General features: G+C 37.9%; 1 protein-coding gene across 3 annotated transcripts in view; it reads left to right on the top strand.

Annotated features, from left to right (window-relative positions):
* Positions 1-478: 478 nt before the first annotated feature.
* DLC1 (DLC1 Rho GTPase activating protein) overlaps positions 479-19,803 on the top strand; it is a 236,988-nt gene continuing 217,663 nt past the window's right edge. Inside the window, exons 1-2 of one of the 3 annotated variants that reach the window (XM_054823299.1) lie at positions 479-617; positions 17,321-18,488. In XM_054823299.1, the coding sequence (XP_054679274.1) occupies positions 17,433-18,488 (1,056 nt within the window). In that variant the 5' untranslated portion in view covers positions 479-617; positions 17,321-17,432. Of the gene's footprint in view, positions 618-1,255; positions 1,715-17,320; positions 18,489-19,803 lie in introns of those variants that run through there. The other 2 variants (XM_054823298.1, XM_054823297.1) reach the window with 2 other exon arrangements.

The following is a 19,803-nucleotide window of genomic DNA, read 5'->3' as shown; positions in this document are numbered from 1 at the left end:
GATTAAACTTAGCAACACCACTTCTTTCTTTTGTTAAAGAAAAGGAGGGGAAAAAAAAAAGTTTGCTTCACCCTGTAGTTTGGAAATCATACATGGTCATTACCATTATGATTCACATTGAATTAAATGAAATAAAAATTGAGTAAGTTATTTCACCTAAATATGAGACCAGTGACCAAAGATGTTTTTGCATGTGTTTATGAGCAGAATTTGTTATATGAATAGCTAATATTTATTATTAATAGATACACTAATTAAAGCCATACTAGTCATTTCCATTAGCTTACCCTCAAACTTCTACAGAGCTGTCCGTCTGGTTTTAATCAAAACCAAATGGTAATCCAAGTTCTCAGGCTGGAACAGCTAAGAGGAAGTCATTCAGAGGAGGCAGAAGAAAGCAGAAAAGATAAACAGATGATATTTGCTAAATTTGTATAGAGCAAAGGATATAGATGCTGTGGGTTACTCTGGAGACGTGATTCAGGCACCCTGTCAAACTGGAACGAAGTAGTTACAAGTGTTTTATGTCAGCAAAATACTAATATGATCAAGATGGAGTCTGTCCTTTTGCTTTTGCAGAGCTGAATTTGTGTGACTCTGGAGGATTCTCAGAAGAGGTAAAGCAACATATACCACTGCCTGCAATACTGTGTTTAAACTGTAGCATTCATTTTCTCAGATCCAGCTTATTCTCGAGCAGGAATACAATTTTCGCATATGCATGTAAACGGTATCTATCTAACCGTGTGTATTTGCTCATCAGAAAAGCGCTGGTTCCTTTGTCAATGCAATGTGTTAATTGAGTTTAGACCATGTTGTTCTCTGCCCGTTTCTCACTACCTGGTGCCAAAGACTGGGCATTTTGGAGACGTTCTCACGTTCTTCTGGATAACTTATCTTTGCACAAAATCGAGATGTATAAGATATTTTTTCAAAGGAAAAAAAAAACCAACAACAAAACGGGAGGGAGGGGTTTGAAAACATTTTTACATAATGTAACTGTAGCACAGATCTTCCCGTTTGACAGAAATTGCTCAGCAGGGTATTAAGCTGAATGTCTTGAAACGCTCGGTCTTATGGTCTTTTTTCTCCCCCCCCCCCCCCCCCGTCTCCGTGCGCTCTCCTCTCCCTGGCGCAGGCAGGCGGACTCGCGCTCAGTCTCCCTCTCCCTCTCCCTCTCCCTCTCTCTCAAAGGCAGGAAATACTTTTCAGGCAATCTGGGCCTGGTTGTTGAGGCCCCTTTCACAAAACATCAGTCTGAATTTAGTAGACAGAAGTCACTGGGAAAAGCTTGACAGGCTCGTGCTTAGTTAAGGCTCCCTCCAGCTGCAGAGGGTGTTTTTGTTAGACTCACACATTGAGCAAAACTGCTTAGAATAGAGCAATGATCTCAGTAGCGAAATCTGAACTTTTATGCTAGCAGGAGCTAACTGGGACTGGGCTCTTTTGTTTGTTTGTTTGCTCCTTCGTTTTGGTTTGGGATTTGATTTTTTTTTTTTTCCTCTTTTATTGACCAAAGATTTTAGGGAGGTTATATCCGAACTCCAGATTCTCTTCATCTAGGTAAGGCTGTCTTGGAATCTTTCTGTACTTTAAACTATCAAAAATTAATTATAAAAAAAAATAAAGGAAAGAAAAGAAAAATCAGCAAAGAAACAATCAGTATCCAGCACTGGAGCTTTCTGCGTTCAGGATCTCAGCGCTAAAACTGGAGGTAATCATTAAAATGTACATTTAGCTGTAGACTGTGCCAATTCTGTTTATCAAAATGCGCCAGATCTATAACAAAATCTTCTTGTGCGTTTTTCCTCATCTTTTAAAAATATGCTTGATATGCTGAACTTTGTTTATTTGCATTCATATATAAATAGAGCTGCATGGTCTTGCTTGCATATTTTTTAATGGACATTAAATAGGAAAGCTAGATGTGTGAATGATTTCTTTTTTCAACTCATTTGCCAACAGGGAGGGCATTTAGGGCGATGTTTTTTCTCTCCCCCCACCTTCCCTTTCCTTCCCTGCCCTCCAGCAGTAATGATGAGGAGTGTTTTATGTAGATATATCAGTTATACCTCTGCTGGGCTTGGTCTCTAGCTTTTCCTCAGTTCCTAGATGAAGTTTGTGCTATAACTGACAACACACTCTTAAATGGGTACACTCTACATATGAAATCCCAAGATTTATTTCTTGGCATTAGCTAAATTAGGTTATTTTTAGTAACATCTGATTAGACATGCAGTTTGGGGTTTGCTGTTCTAGCATTTAGAAGAGGGAAAGCAAGATTAAGCAAATGTCAGCTGACTGTAATTTTCTGTGTAGTTGTATGAATTTGCTCAGTTGTTTTCTTCACCTAGTAAACATTTAACTATGAAATATAATGAGAATCTGCTGTTAAGGTGTTTAGGGAAAATTTGGGATATTTAACTGATGCGTGAATGGAGCTGCTGCTATTTTGCATAAAGTGGTAATTTTATTATTAAATAGTTATGGACATCAGAAGCATTTTCATGGCAATCTATATAGTATCCTTTGTCATTCTGAAAATCTAAAGGGACAGTTGTTACTTATAAGTGATATGAGAGACTCTTTCTTACTTATGTGCATCATTAAGGCTCCATATAGTTATTGGCCAGATTGGTAACTAAACAGGAGTCATCTGTTCACATATTTCAAGAAGTTTTTAACTGTGTTTTTGCTGAATATTTTTTCAAAATTATTGGAGAGTAATGAAATGACTTTGTGGTGTGAAAGGACATGAAGGACCAGTAAATACTCCAGAATGGGGTCAAATACCTCCTCTGCAATAGGTTGAGAATTGTACGCTTTACTGCCGTTTGGGTAGAAGAAAGTTGCTCATGGTGGTCAGAAGTGGCTCTGGGTTGTGAAAGGCACGGGTCAGAAGAGGACCAGGCACAGCTGGTAGGCAGCAAGTTGTCCCTGGGTACATCCTGGAGTGAATTTTAAAGTCACAGTCACTCATTTGCTTATGGAGAACCTTCTCCACTTCGGTGCCCTGAGTTGAGAGAGCTGTGGTAGGTAGATGGTGGGACTGAGAAGTTGAGAGGAATCTGAATGGCTGAGTCTCTGCGTCACTCCCATGAAATTTGTGCTGGAACTTTGATGTCTCAAGGGATTTAGCAGTAGTGCCTTTACTGCGCTGTATTCCCATACTTGCTTCTGCAAGTATGCATGTACATACTTAGTACCAGCGAGTGCTCTGGTTAAACTGAGGAGAATATACCAAATAATAAAAATAATTATTCCATATGAAGGGGCTCCTTCTTCTGCAGCACTGTCTTCTGGGTTTTAAATGATATAATGACCTCATCTGATCTCACTTGCAGATGAAAATACTTGATACATGAGACAGTTGAACTATAGGGTGGACAACAGAATAGAACCCAGAAATTATCTTCTCATTTAACACTGAATTTTCTAATAGACTATATAATGAAATGTAACACAGATAGCTGCCTGTCTTTTTGATTTAGGAGGTTTATTTAAAGTCCTGAAGACAAATCACTGTTAGTATTCAACTCCTGGTTCTACTTGCTTAAATTCTCTGCTATGCTATCCTGTTTTTGTTTTTTAAGATTATGTTGTTCAAGAAAAAGAATTCACAGAAAGCTTATGGTCTAAAAAAACCCTGAAAAATATTTCATAGATATATAGCAATAACGAACATGGAAAATGAGAAGAATATAATCTGGCACTGACCATGTACAGGTTTTGACCTTGCTCTGTTCCTTCAGAAATGTTAATGTTCTTAATTTGAAACAAGAACATAGCCCAAATAGCTATATCAGATTACTCCTTTGAACAATTAAGAAGCAGAATGAATGTCTGCAGCCTTGAGGAAAATTAATGCAAGTGGTTACATTCATGTAATAGAAAATATTCAAATTGATTTCCTTCACCATAAATTTATGTGCCTGCAAACTTATTTTCTTTTGAACATTGTACCTGTTGACCTCCGTGTTAAATTCCATAATCAGAGCACTTGAACAAAGTAAGTTTGTCTGTTTGGGCCTAATGCATTAAGATCTCTGTAACACAAAGCAAAATGTATTCTCTCCCAAAAGAAAATAAAAAGCCAGATAACAACTTGGGTAGGCAGTTTTTGAATAGGCAGGGTTTATGGTAATTCTTTTAAATTGCTGAGCTTAAAATAATTTTTAAATTATTCGTTAGATGGTCGAACAATTGAAGGATGCTCATTTTGTCTTTTTCATAAGTCTCAAAAGTTAATTCATTTTTATTTTTTGTCAGAAGTGTTAAGCTGAATTTTATATTTTTCTGTTGTTTTTAACATTAATTTTGTTGCTGAAAAGTATCTTCTTTGATATAAAGGTTCCCTGAGGAGGGCAGTAGCAGAAGGAGGAAGAGAACTTATGAACAGTTTTCTTTTTTCTCAGAAAGGAGATATCTTTTAGAGTATTCTCCTTTTTTCTTTTAGTCATCTGGTTCCATTTTCTGTTGTTTGTTTGTCTGGAGAAAAAAATAAAAGATGTTTTTTGTATTGGTGATCTGTTCCTTTTACAAAAGAAAAAGGAAAAAGACAAAAATGGAGTAACACGGAGGTAAAAGCAACTGAAATAACATATCCGGAAGGGCTCGATCTTGATTCTCTTCCTAATAGGAAAGAGCTTCTGGAGGTCTCCGGTCCAACCCCTCACTCAAAGCGGGGCCAGTTAGAGCAGGTTGCTCAGGGCCTTGTCCACCTGGGTTTTAAATATCTCCAAAGATGGTGATCAGTATGAATACTTAGTAAGGACTTTGAGCTTGGCTGTATACACAGGTGTATTTATATATATATATATATAGTGTATATATAAGTGCATGGATACATATGTGTTTGTGTGTATATATATAAAAAAAATTATACTCCAAACCAAATTTGTATAGAATTTTCACATGCAAATCCTAGGTATAGTGGGTTTGTGAATTTTATTTTTATGGAAATAATTACTGATACTGAATCTGAAGAAGTTTTTGGGCTGCTGACTGCAGCCCATATTTCACCATTGATATTTGCTGATGCTTTAGAAACTACTTATTTTAAGAACAGTCTGTTGGTAGAGAATTTCAAATCCACTATTACCATAATTGCTTGTTTCTCTTGAATGAGGAAAATTGCTTATTTTGAAATTAGAAATGCCTGGCGTTTTATCTGTGGCATATTGTACATCAGCTACTTAACACAGATACATACAGTCTAAGGCAAACCTCAGTATTTACATTAAAACCAATTTAAGCCATACAATGTACTCTCTACTTCTTGCCTTCACTTCCCTCTAGACTCTTCTTTTTCTTACTCTGATTCATGATATTTCCTGGTAGCTGTTTCATTATACCTTATGTCAAAATCCAGTAGGTTTGGATTAAATGCCCTTGAACTTCAGGAAAGTTTATAAACACCTTCTGTTACCTCTGAATCTCTAGTGGTTCTCCCACCCCCTAGCTCACGCTTTATCAGCTCTAGGCTTTCCAGGGTAGGCAGGTCTTATCGGTGAGAGTTTCATACAGTCTGTTGCACTAGATCTCAGCCATGACGAATAGTCTTTAATGCTAGAATAATTAAATGTTCCAACTCGAACATCACTGTACTCGTGGACAGTTTGCCTCATGATCCAAAATTTCACTTTGCATAAGGGGGAGTCAGTGGTGAGATTCAAAAAGAAAATTCCATTAGACTGAGAAATGAGGAAAATCTAGAATAGCATGAAGGATTGTTGCAAAGTGTTGTTTGGCTAAGGGAGCTAAGAGAAAATGGAAGAGACGAGATGAACCAGTGAGAAATTTGCCTAGCCAAAGTAGTTGAGGTTACACAGCTGTATGGCTGCAAGTTATTAAAGAGCATCCAACAACTTTAATTTTGTATTATTAGCATCTTTGCTAAGACCGTCACAAAATATGAACCTATTTTCTGCTCTTAGTGAATTTTCTCCTGCAAGACAGAGACATGTAATGGGCAAAGAAGACTTGCTTTGGATTCACTGTTTCAGTCTGAAGCATTTAACCCCACGCTTCTGAGCAGTCCTGAGAGGTTCAACACACTGGAAGTTGTACTGTTAAATTCATTACACGCTTTTTTGTCCACGGCTAAAGGGCAGATAGTGCTTTTCATTTTGCTTGAATAGTTTATCTTCAGATAATGCTGTTTTATCAGAGGTGGCAGCTCTCAATAATAATGCGCTAAAATGAGAAGGTTTTGCTGAAAGGATGGTCTCAAAGAGTTGTACCCTCCACAGCAGAAGCTGGACTTGGAGCATTCAACGTGCAGAGACAAATCTACATTTTTGTTCCATTAAATACCTATGTGCAGGAGATGTCAATGCCTTCCTGGCAACTTCCAAATCTTGAGTCACTGTCAGCTTAATTGGATATATAGCTAAATATTTTAAAAAATCTTTTGCATGTCATGTGAGTATAGGTAGCTGGTAAAGGAAATAGACCTAAATTAGTTTTCAAATCGAGGGAAGACATCTGCGTGAGCTCAAGGGTCACCTGTTTTAATTTTTCCTGTATTCCTTTACTCAGGAACACTAATTTCCAGGGTTGAGCATGTCTTTCCAAGCAGGCTACAGATGCTCAGTAGGAGAGTATCATCATAAATTCAGGAGACCAGCTGATGAGTTTGGAATTGTACATCTCTGGAAAATACTATGGAGATGGTCTGTTGACTATGACTGTAACAGCCATATTCACATTATGACTATTATGGAGGCAGAGAGAAAGGGGGTAAAGATGTGAGATACAAACACAGTGTACACAAGTCTTTTGAAAGATAAACTTCCTGAATTCTGAAATAAGAATATTATAATGAAAAGTGGTCAATTGCAAGGTTTTGTTCTGATGCAAACTTTTTTGCCCCCAATTTCACCAACCTGGGAAATAAATTAAATTTTTACATTCCCTTCCTTGAACGAAGTGGACTTAGTTGGGTCCCCCAGTACATTTACAAAACACTCAGTGTGCACTACACATCATTTCTCTCTCTAGCTTCAAAGAAATACCTGGTACAGCAACCATTTTGATTAATTTTGCTTTTCACATCTTCAGTTACATTCCAGAAATACTTGCTCAGTTTGCTTGTAGTACTTTTTTACAGGTGCACGAAAATGGAATTCAAAGTGACACTATTATTGGTTCATTCCCACCAAAAAGAACAGCCATCTCAGTAGTCATTCTCTCTAGACTCTTGACAATAATAATTTTGTCTTTATTGATGGGACAAAATAATTTTAAACTCTTTGTGTACAAAGTATATGCATAATAATGTCAAAAATACTTTTCAGCCCTGTCTACACCAGGAATGAAATCATGCCTCCTACTATTCAGTAAGCGGACTGGTTGCCAAAAGTCATTGTCCACAGTGCCTCAGATTTCATAGCTCATGGCTATAACAAGCACCAGCAACTTTTCTTTAAATGGAAACACTATATTGGAATTTTAAACCTAAAAGGCATCAGGAATACAATCTGGTTAATTTATATTGTTTTCAAAAGGACCTCCTGTAGCTAGAAAATTAGGGGGTTTTTTACTGGGCTTGGCTAGAAAATGGAATTTCTTCCATCCTGGCGGGGGGAAAAAAAAAAAAAAAGGTTTGGGAAAAAATTATCCTAACTCAAGACCAAAGATAATAGTCACAGTTTTCTAGGTTGCCATGTCCTATGGGATGGCCTTTTCTCATTTCATGTCTTCTTTTCAAGCTGCTTCCAGTCAAGGGAGTGGGGGAAAGATGGTGTAAGGAATCTGCCTACTATGTTATTTTTCTGTTCTCTGGAGGTAGAGAGCAGAAATTATTTGGGACGAGGATTGAAAGGGCGATGAAATTTCCATATAGAAGACCTCCATTTTGAAAAAGAAAAAAAAACCCTAACCCTAAATTCCAGAAAGGAAGCAAGAAAAACCTGTGTAAAAAGAAGAGTCCAAACCTTTACATCTTAGATTACTTTTATATGTTCCAAAGAAATAAGCAATTTATATTATGTTGAAATCAAGATCGTGTAATAGCTTTCAAACTACTAAATTTTGAACACCAGCAGACTCACAGATCAGAATTGCTAGATATCATGGTTCTGATTTTCTTCTAAAAAATTCTATGCTAGAAAAGCTTTTTGGCTTAAAACCTCTTCTCTTTCTCGTGGGCAGTTAAAATTTGATGGCTGTTGTCACTCTGGAATGATGCTATGGTGCAGGTGACGGGTTATTATAACAGCTAATAAGAATTTAATGCTGTTCATTAATATATTAAAACGCCATTAACAAAATTACAGTATAGTATAATTATACTATGAATACTTGAAAAAATTGTATTTCTGGTTTATAGAGTATTCATGAATACCAAACGGTACAAAAACATAAAGTTGGATATTTAAAATTGTTTTTTTTAAAATTGGTTTTGATTTGATAATTAAATCGGGTGTAAATAACACAGATCTTAAGTAAGCCTGGATAACTGTGGATCAGTTTGGATCCTGTCATTTCCCTTTTGTCATCCTTGAGGAAGAGGCTTAGCTGATCTGAAGCTCAGCACTGGAAATGAACCAAATACAAATGCAACCAAGCTAAAACCCACTGTAATCACACATTGGCTACAAGTAAAAGCCCTTCTTTGTATGATGATGAGCACTGGTAATGCAGCTACTTTTAGAGGAGGAATGAAAACAGCATGGAGTTGCTTTACTTTGGTGTTTTCTAACAATAAATTAAGGCATATTGACAAAGTTTGGGCTCATATCTTAGGAACCAATAATATTTTCACAAGACAAGCAAGACTTTGGATGTCTCTGAACAACTTGCCAACTTTATAGTTTGGGGTGTCTTATGTAGTGAGATCTTATAACTGCTGGACAGTATCACAATTTTTGTAACATGTTAAATGTCTTTTGAAGAAAGGATGTTAATAACCTTAACAGTATTACACATTTTCACTGACAGTAAACTATAATGAGCACATCTGACGTGTCAGAATCTATAAAGGAGAAAAGAAAATAGCTTGCTAAAGGGGTAATGACACTGATCGCCACAGGAAAGGAAATCCTTATCAAGTCACAAGAATAACTTCAGGTACATGGCTTGATTAACAGCTTGTGTGGTTTTTCTTCTATCAGAAATCACAGGCTTTTTGCAGTGTATAATTTATATTTACTGTATGTTATAGATGCTATTTCTTTACATGCATAAGCGAAAAAAAAAAATTCTGTTTTAGTATTTCTGCTTTCTGTTTCTACTTTGGTCCTCTGCAAGATCCTGTAATATGAGGCACAATGAATAAATATTCTCCTTCTTCATGATACTGTTGATTTTCTTATGGCTCTAAATCCTGTCTTTCCCAGGCAGGAAATCTTAGCCTATTTCATGGCTCCTCAGACAGAAGCTATACCATACTTTGCATTGTCTGTATTGGTTTTTTGCCATACCTTTTCGTGCTCCATTTCTCTTTCCAAGATGAAATGACCATAACTGCATACAGTTTTCAGTTCATGGAATAATGAGAACTTAGAAAACACTATTATGCCACTTTATGCTCAGTTTCTCTTTTGCCTACTGTACTACACACTTTCTGATTTTCACTGTACTTGAAATTCAGTTCCAGATTACCAGCCACAGTGATTCTTAGTTTTGGGTTTTTTTTCCTGATTGGTAGCAGATATCATAGAGGTTTATATTATGCATTTATAGTTAGAATTATTTTTTATAACTGCATACCATTATATATATTGACATATATTTATATGCAATTTTATCTCCTAGCTCTCTACTGCAATTGGGTCCTTCTGTATCATTAACACACTTTGTCATCTCACTGCTTTTCTCCTGAATAACCTAAAAAGCACAGATTCTAATAGCTGCCTTTGAACATCTATTAATAGTCTCCCTCTTTAAAAAAATATTAACAAATTCTCATATATTCTAACTTTTGGGTTTCTGTTTTCTTTTTATTTATTTATTTTCATTCTTCCTAAGATTTTCAGCCAATTTACTGCATATGGAGATCAGACTTGCTAGCATATAGTTCAGGACCAAGTGGTCTTTATTTGATTTGATTTTAAAAACCACTTTTGGTGCATCCCACCGTTGCTCGCAGCACCCCAAGGCTGAGCGTGCAGAGCAATTCCCCCTGTTCCTCCAGCCTTCTCGTTGTGCAGAGAATACCACCCATAAGGCTTAGTAAGGAGACTGGAATTTGTGGGCCAAAAATCCCTCTGCTTCCTCTTCAGAGAGAAGAGGATTGGAAAAAAGAGTCTCTTTCTTACCCTAGAAAGGCTGTACTTCAAACACCTGTTCCAAGCCCTGGTCAGGATCCCTTCTGTCCCTGTGCATCTCCCTTCTCCAACAAAACATGTCTATGACTCCAAATGCATTTGCTATTAGCCTGGTAGAACGTCCCTCTTGCAGCTCCCCAGATTTCCCCCCTCTGCCTTGCAGGCGTCGTAATTGTTCCCTTTTGTTCCTGTCTACAGAGAGAGTAACTTTGGGTATCTGTCAGGGTTACGAGTTCAGTAATTTCTCGTTTGGGTATTGTTGTTCAATTCTACCAGTTCATTCCTGATCACTTTATTTTCTTGTCCTGAAACTTCTTCTAACTGACATTTCAGTACAAGTCAGTTCCTCAGACTTATCTGAGGGTTGTTATCTGTTGCCATTTTTTTTGTGTTTGATCTACAGCTGGCCAGCAATTGGTGGTGCATTGAAACAGTCTATTTTTAAAATCCTGTATTATAAGATATGTGCTGGTAGGAATGTTCGTATGTTGCACTTAGTTCCTACCTCTGTAATAAATACTGATACCAAAGCCACGCTGTCCAAAGCAGTGCATGTTTCTGGTGCGTACTGAAGGCACAATGCAATATCATTCCAACACTAGTGTTCGAGAGTGTTTCATAAGGTTTTCTTAATATTGCCTATTATTTTAAAGTATGTTACCAGAAAATGAGGACCAAGAATAATTCCAGAAAGCACTTTTTATTATGGTTCATATGGTAGAATGTCACACTCTCATGTTGCATAGAAATATTTCAATAAAAAAAGAAACATCATTTTCTGTAAAATTAAATCGCTATATTTTGTACATAGCTGTTATTCATTCTCCCTCTTTTAGAAAACTTTGGGGATTGGCACTTGTATTAGAATATCACCAAAATCTTAGCCTATGACTTTTAGTAATCCTAAATAATGCAATATATCATTCAGTCCTTTGCCACCTAAGACTGTATTATAAATACATTCAGAAACTCTCCCTATCTGTCTCACTTTGTATGACCTGAGTATTAAGTCGCTGAAAAATTTCCATTCAGATAGTTATACCTGAGTCAACCTGTTAGCAAAATTTTCATTATCTCACAGGTGAAAGCAACTTCTATTAAGTAAGCTGTACTGTCTCTATAGTTACATGGATTGCATTGAGTCCTTTAAAAATAATTTTTAAAGCAGAACCATACATACATTGTACCTGAGTCAGTTTTAATATTCCTGTTTGTCGCAGCATAGGCAGGACTTCCTTAGTTTTTCTTGAAAAATGGGAATATCAGGTATGCTCCGCATACTTTCACAGAAGCCCCAAATCGTCTGTTGGAGCCAGCAGGACTTGGGCTATGCATTTCAGTCAAGTATTAATTACTCACCACCTTGCACTGCTACACAAAGACTGCACTTCTATTTCTGTCCACCAATTCATAGCTGAAAACGAACAGGAAGAAATATCCTCAAAGAAAATTACAACAATGTAAAAAAGAGACTATTGGGCTATGTTTGTGTTTATCTGTACAAAAATCAGCAACCGCTATATTACTGGCCTGTGTTGACATTTATAATATATAAGTTCATCACATGCATACATATGCAAACCTTACCTTTAAAATTTATGTGAAAGTTTTCAACTGTTTTATGATTTCATTCTGAAGACATACTTGTCTTAAAAGTACTACATCTTTTCTGATTTTTAGAATAAAGTAAATATTTTCAAAATAGTTATTAGTTCAAACAGTTTTTAATATTTGATCCTACATTATTATCTCTTATAGATAAAATAAATTAGGGAAAATGCATCTGGTATTCACTAGATTAAGACCCTACAACAAATAATCCTTATACTTCTATTCTAGGACATCAGTATTTAGAACGGTCTATACCTATGCACTGTAAAGGTTGTTTATATAGAAACTGCAGACAAGGTGAGCCTCCACGTCAGTAAAATCCAAAAGGTGGTATATGTCCAGGAAATAAGAGAAGGAAGGACTGTAAATTCTAAAACAGGAGATACTTTAAAATAACTAGCTGTTTGAAGACTTAGAGGCTTATGGTTTATCTCAAATTATTTGTAAACAACATTCTGTCTCAGAGCTTGGTATGGAGTTACTGAAAGAGCTGAATGTAAGCCAGACCAGGAAGATGTAAGATTAGTTTATAGGAAACAGACCCTGTTCACTCAGACTTCCTTAAACAAAGTTTGCTGACTGGGGTCACAGCCCAACGAAGATAAAATAATGATAACAAAATAAATATTTCTGCTTGATCTCCGTTGCTTACGTACGCCTGCTATGTAAAAAATGTACTGAAACAGTCTTTCATCTCTGTATAAGTTCATAAGCCTAACGCTTTGCCTTATTTTTTCGCAGAAAAGATTTGCATCCCATGTAAAGCGTTAGCAAAAACTGAATTCCACTGGCAGGACGGTAGGGGCTGTACTGCCTGGGCCGCCCTCGCTGAAACTCTCCCGCCACTCATACTTAGTAAACTCTGCCATGTTCTTCGCAACTTTCTCCCTTCTAAAGCCTATTTTTTTTTTTTTAATTGCAATCTGGAGGAGGTCGTGTGTGGTGCAATGAATTGTCAGTATGGTGGGTCTGGTGGGGCTAGCAGGGACGTCAGACCTGGGTCAGTGGCTGTCCTTGCCTTGGCCAGCCAGGGATGCCACTGAGGTGTCCTCCTGCATGGCGGTGGCTTATTTGTGCCTGCTTTCGCCATAGCCCTCCCACTCTAATGGTGTGGCATGGCTGTTGCTGCTGAATGGCTCTATGTTTCTATCCTCACCCCTTTCTTCCAGCCTGGGAAAACCAGGGTGGGCTCCACTCCTGTGTCCTAGGAGGCTGAGGGAGGAGGTGGAGGACCAGAGAGCCCTGGTTGTGTGCCCCTGCCTCCCCACTCTTGTAACTGGGAGGTTTTCTTGTCCCATCTTGTGCCCCAGAAGGGGAGTCGGGTCTCTGATGGGTCTGGGTAGTCACAGATACAGACATTTGAGTAAGTCTCCTTCCTCTCCTTTCCATTCTCACTCTAGCTCCAGCTCCTAGGTCTTCCTGCGTCAGCCTGCGCAGCTTTTGCAGGGTGTCAGTCGTAGGTATTTGGGCCGTTTTGTTTAAAGACACTTCTTGTAGGCCATCACGTTTCCTTGAGGAGAGAAGCAAGAGAAGGTAAAAAGATTCTTGAAAAATGTGCAGCACAGCCAAATCTGAATGGAATTTCATGAGATAAAGAAAGGGCGCTTCTCTGTCTGATTTTCAACAGCCTGCTGGGAACAGTTTAATTTGAACTTCACAGAAAAAAAATCACAGGAATCCTCTTTGAAGGAAAATGCTAGACAATCTAATTATAGGAGAGCCTACTGGTTCATCTTATACATCACATCACTCTGCTTTATCTGTTGCAAAGTAACTATCTGTTCTGTGAGATTTCGTACAAAACTTCTGAAAATAAACAAGCATAAAAGCTTGCCCTATTTTTCATTTCCATTATATTTTACAGCGAAAGGAGAGAGGCAGTAAATTATTAAAAAAATCCATCTAAAATGACATCTTGTTTTGTAAACACCATGAAGCATCACAGAGGGTGCTTGAAGGGGATTCTGCTGCAGCATGATCGCCCACTGCTCACTTCCATTTCCTTTGGTCAAGAATTGCCTACTGAGTCAATATCACCAAGTCCACACCCAGGACCAAGCCTTTTCTGTCCATCATTCATATTTTGTTTCAAAGCTTATTCTTCAGATAGTTAATAGTATTAAGCAGTACCAATCTTAGTGCTATTGAAAAGTAAAACCAAAATATGAGTCTTAATTATGGGAGCAGCTGAGTGGACGGCATTATACCGACGGATGCTTTGACCGGAAGAAAAGGTCTTTTCACGCTACAAAACATTTCAACAGACTGCTGAGAGTTCATCTGCTTGTCTTAAAAATCTAGAAAAATCAAATATAAAGGTTTCTAGTTGTGGGATGATACTGATGGAAAGGGAGAAGGAGGGATGCTTCTTCCCTTGGTGAACAGTACAAAAGGACTTGAGAGGGGCATTTCTCAGAGGACCAAAGATGCTGCATGTAAAGAGAAAAAGTGAGCAGCAATAGTGGAAAAGCAGTGATCAAGGCAGGAACCCTTTCTTCTGCAAGTGGCAGCGCACTTTGTTCTCTGGCAGAGAAAGGAGCACAGTTATGAATCTCATTCAGAGGTCTGGAGAGGTTTGGAGTCAGTCCTCCAAAGTACAGCTTATGTTCCTGCGTGTGAGTGCAAAGAAAATAGGTTATTCTGAATACAGGCGTAGAAGAGAGAAAAAAATTCCTTGTTGGCCCATAACTGTCAAGCAATTATAGTAGGAAAAGAATTTCTAAGCTGAATTGTAGCAGATAATGCAGACGGGGGAGTGGAAGAAAAGTAAGCTTCCACCAGACCATGGGCTCCTCCATGTACCATGGGAATGAGGGGATTTCAGGGATTGGTAGCTGAAGCTGCCTGGAGAGGGGGCATATGTAAGGTAAATTTTTCCTACTCAGTGCTAACATAAGCTCATATTTTAGAGAACAATGAAAGTACCCTTGTCATATATTTATTTGTCTTGCATTTCAAGCAAAGTATTTGATATTCTTCTGTTTAATCGTTTTTTCTGCAGTCCATGAGGCAGCCAAAACTAGTGATAGCACAAGTAAAACAGAAGGGTTCCTAAAGTAAAATTTATTTGTTTTTCATCCCCCATGAAATATAACTCTCCACATCCAAAAAATGAAAAACAGTAAGGGATCTGTTCTCCCCTTTCTGCACACGTGTAACTCCATTTAGCAGCAGCAAGATTAACACACACCCGTTAACTCTTTGAATGCCTGCCTTCTGCATATTGAGAGCAGCCTAAATCTTAGGTAGATGGATGCATATATGTCATTAGGCAATTGCATTTTTTAGCTTTTTACACTTAATATTACTGGTATCTTTTCTTGATTTTTGTCAGAAATTCTCCTATATGGCTGTAACAACCATGTTTAATTTTCTGTAGATGGAGCTGATATTCTAGTAGGGGAAGAGAGAGGGAAGCTACAAATGAGTTGCACCCAGGTACAACTCCAAGTAGTGCTAATGGAGGGCAGCAGAAATCATAGAGCCCCTTTTAGTAAACCTGCCCTTTTTCAGAGGTCAAAACAAACCACAGTAGTCTTGTAAAACTAATTTCATTGCTTCTGAAGAGCTTTAGGGTCCATCAGGAAGAGGTGCAGCAGAAGTTAACAGTATTATCGTTATTGATTTGCACCCTGCGGCAATTTTGGACCACAGACACTTAGAAATAGTAGGAGAATAAAAATATGAAGTGAAGTCAGAATAAGAATGTCAACGCATTACAAATTTATACAATAATTTGACTTTACATTTTAATATTTAGGCTTGCTCTCATATTCAACTAGGAAAGAAAAGAGAATCTTAAAGCTGTATTAACTTCTTACTACCAAATTTTGCCTCTGAAAGCAGATAAATTTTTTTGGCCTGGCTTTGTGTGTTTTTTTCCGTTTTCTTCAGCCTCCCACACTCTAATGACTTGTGCATGGAATTCTCTTACCCTATGAATATATTTTCTTTTTAAGCACAGTCTCCACAGAGGTGGAAAATGTGAATGTGAAATGAAGCTTGCCATCCTCAAAGAAGGTTAAAGATCTCGGAGCGTGTACAACTCTATCCTGAAAGTCAGTTTGTCAAGACATAATTTGCAGAGGTTCAGTTGCACAGGCATAATTCTGCATTTCTTTCAAGATGAATACTTTTATACCTTCAGGCATGTGATTTGTCAAGGCAGCTTTGTGGCCTGGTGGGCAATCAGAATTTGCCTTAGTGGACTGAAATGACCCAGAACAAACTCAGTACTTAATCTTCTTTATTGCTGAAATCAATAAGCAGATCCATGCTAAGTGCTGACAGTTCTTATGTAGGGAGTGAAAAGTAGAAGCGTCTGCTCCTTGAACCTCTAATGTTTTATGGGCCAGAAGTTTTGTTTTGTTATTTGACAAAGAACTTGTTCATTTTGTTTCATAATGCATAAATTAATACGAGGTATTTTCTTTGTACTAATTTGTACATGCAATGTCGCAAGATTAACGTATCTCAAATGCCATCATCCAGAAGACCCGATACAGCAGTCGGTGAAAAATACCCACCTAGATAATCGAGTGGGGACAGTGGGCTGTGGCAGAGCCCAATGGTCCAGGTGAGAGGCACAGTTAGGGCTGACCATACTGGCTCACAACCTAGCCATCTGGAGAGCCCCCTCCTAAATAAGGGGTTCCTCCCTTCCTTACCATAATAGATCCCAAATATATTCACCAAAGTTGTTTGTTGGTTTTTTTTTTTTATTTCAGGTTTTATAATGTATTTAAGGTAAGAAATATGCCAAAACCTTAGATAAGTTTTCCTAGGGTTGTATTTTTTTATTACCACACAACAGCTGATTTCCCCTGCAACTTGTAATTACAACTTGTCCTGAAGAGATTGAAATAATAATAATAATTAATAATAATAAAAGTGAGAGCCACTGAATGGGCCAAAGCTACTCATAAGACAAGTGTTTTATAACTTTGGTGAATTCAGAATAACCCTCAAGTTCTGCTCTGCCTCTTGGGGAAGCAGCCAAAATTTTGCACTACATGGGTATCTCTGGGTGAGGAGGAAATACGAAATAACTTTGTGTGCAAAGCAATCACAAGACATAATGCCACTTACACCCATGGAAATTAATATCTTATGACAGACATAGTGAAGAGAGACTTATTGTCAAAATTTGGCTCCGGAGCTACTTGCCTGTCCATGTGCCTGTTTATACCATTGTTGTTTACTTGATATTGGAGAGTAATCAGAAAAAAATTATATTGAATTATGGGTGCTGTCAAGCTTTGTATGAAAAGTATTGAAACTTTAAACAAAACAGTCTTCTAAATTGCTGTCCTTCTGGTCCTGCAGTCTTATCTTGCTTTTACACTTTTGTTTAAACTGTTCCTTCCCTTTCTCTTTTTTTTTTTTTCCTCCTATTTGGCATTGATTCAATAGCCGAGTCCTCTTTTTATTTCTTTCAGATGTTAAAATGATGAAACCCTCTTTCCCTCTGGAGCAGTACACAGCAGCCATGACATCTCCTCTGGTCCTCCGCGGAAGGTACGTTGCAGCCTGCTGCTGAACTGTTATGACATGTCTCTAGCAATCAGAAAGAAAAGCTGGGAAGAGCATGTGACCCAATGGATGGGATTGGCTTTGGAGTCTGTGGAGTGTAATACAGCATGTCGTCACGGACTTGTAGCTGATAACTTGCAGACAAGTATGGAAAAAGATGAGGTTTTGAGTGTGGACCGGAAAGAAAAATGCGCTTCGTTTCCAGAGTGCTGTTACAGTGGGGAGCTGATTGGCTTCCCTGCAAAGCAGCTGGGAAACATTTCAAAGGAGGTGGATGAAAACGATAACCATGAGGATGAGGAGCATTTTCTGGAGGCCAGCACAGAAACGCTAGTCCATGTGTCTGATGACGATGATGACTATTCAGCACTCAACCTGGATAGTGTTAATTACCCCATCACTGCTGTAGGAAGGGAACCAAAACATGAAGAGAAGAATTTAAATGGAGCAGGCTCCTTAACACAGATGGTACCAATAAGAGAGAGTAACAAGGCAGCTGAAGCATCTGGATTAATTGGAGATATAAGTAAGGAACCTGGCTGTGATACAGTTCCTGTAGAGGAGATGGAAGAAGATGATGTTTGTGGCAGTGTTGGCCAAAGCCTGGAGCTTTGTAATTATGAAGGCTTAAATGAAGTAGTAGATGTAGAGAAAGGAAATCTTTCTAATTCTCCAAATGTGAAAGAAATGATTATGCCTGGGAAGCAGCTGCTTCATACTGCTGTAATTGCACAACAGCGCCGGAAATCTGATGCTTTTAAAGATGGGCTTGGAAAGTCTGAGTGTGATGTGGTAGAGAGTGGGATTTCTTCTGAATCATGTACCAGCAGTGATAGACAACTATGTGCAGCAGCGGGATCCAGTGACTGCCTTATGCAATCTTCTCCTTGCTCTCTCATCCCGGCAGTGGAAAATGGTCTGGATGAAAGTGGTTTCACAGAACCTCAAGTGGCCCCTGAAAACAAATGCCTTTCAAATGTCAGTTCAGCAGAAGACATTCAGTGTTTACATGTAAGGGATAATTTGACCACACAAGAATATTCAGACAGCCAAGTGAAACTGCGCAAAAGAAAGGTAGGATGCTCATAAACTGCAGAGATTTTTTTTCTAATGTTTTCCCCCAATTTCTTATGAAGGTGATTCCACGACTAATTGATTGGAGATAAAATGTATTTTTCAGCCTTGTTTCAATAACTTGTCAGATTTTTCTTCAAATGGCTTGGAGAATAAAGTGTTTATAGAATTGAGTTTCATGAGCTCTTTTAAAGGTCTGGAAATGGCTGAGCTGTGAATTTGAAAGGTGCCTTATATTCACTTTATATATATAATTTTATATATTTTATATGTTTTTCTCAAGGCTAAATGAATAAGTGTCTTCTATGAGTTTGATTTTAATTTTGGTTTTCTGCTGCTATCAGGTATCATTAGCCCTCTTAGGAAACAAACTGTGTCTGGAGGAGTGGAAATATTTTGTAGTAGTTCTTTGGTTTTCAGCTTAGCCCCATGAGCATATGTTCTTGCAAGAAGAAGTATTGCTGAGTTTGAAATAATGTTTTGCAATTTTAATGCAACCAGAGAGTTTCACTGTCTACACAGAGTGAAGAGTACCATTACAAAATTTTAATGGACAGCTTCCCTGGCAATAAAACTCCCGTTGGCTTTCATGGGAAGAGTTGTGCTGGCTGTGGCACTACAGAATTCGTCTTAAAGTCTGGCTTTCCTAGCTATGCTGCTTATTCTTGCTAATAACCAATTTGTAATTGTTTACTCCTCTCTCTGCCTTTTTTTCATTTGGCATCATCTAGCTTCTTTTGTTTGGGGTTTTTTTTTTGGTTTGTTGGGTTGTTTTTTTTCAAATCTGGTTTCTATTAATTGTGTGGGGGTTTTTTCTGTCAGCTGTAGTGCCTCAGTAGTTGTTTTACTAGAGCACAAATTCACAGATCTAAAGTACTGTATGCCAACACAGCATCCTCAGCTGCTAGCCATGGCTTCCTTATGTAAACCCTTTGCTAGTATTAACATTCAACTGATATGGTTGGAAGCTGTATGTAAGTTTTGCAAAAGGTTTCAGAAGCCCTCAAATACGGTCTTCCTTTGGTAGTTAATGCAATCACAGTTACCACGTTAACTGTTCAACTGATCTTGCAGTAAGTATGGCTCTGAGTTTTGATGAAGAAACAGAAACCTGATTAGCAGTACCAGAAATGCTAAGCTTACCCATCTGTAGAAAACAGTTCAAGTTTAAAACAAAAAAATTAACCAAATTAATATCATATGTGAGAACTGTATGCTCAGCTGCTCTACTTTAGCATCTCATTTTTTTTACTAGGCATAGTTGTTAATATTTATGTATACGATTTATATTGTTATCAACATTAATTTTGATAAT

Source organism: Grus americana, chromosome 4, assembly GCF_028858705.1.
Source record: "Grus americana isolate bGruAme1 chromosome 4, bGruAme1.mat, whole genome shotgun sequence".
NCBI lineage: Eukaryota > Metazoa > Chordata > Aves > Gruiformes > Gruidae > Grus > Grus americana.
This window is presented reverse-complemented; position numbering and strand designations above follow the sequence as displayed.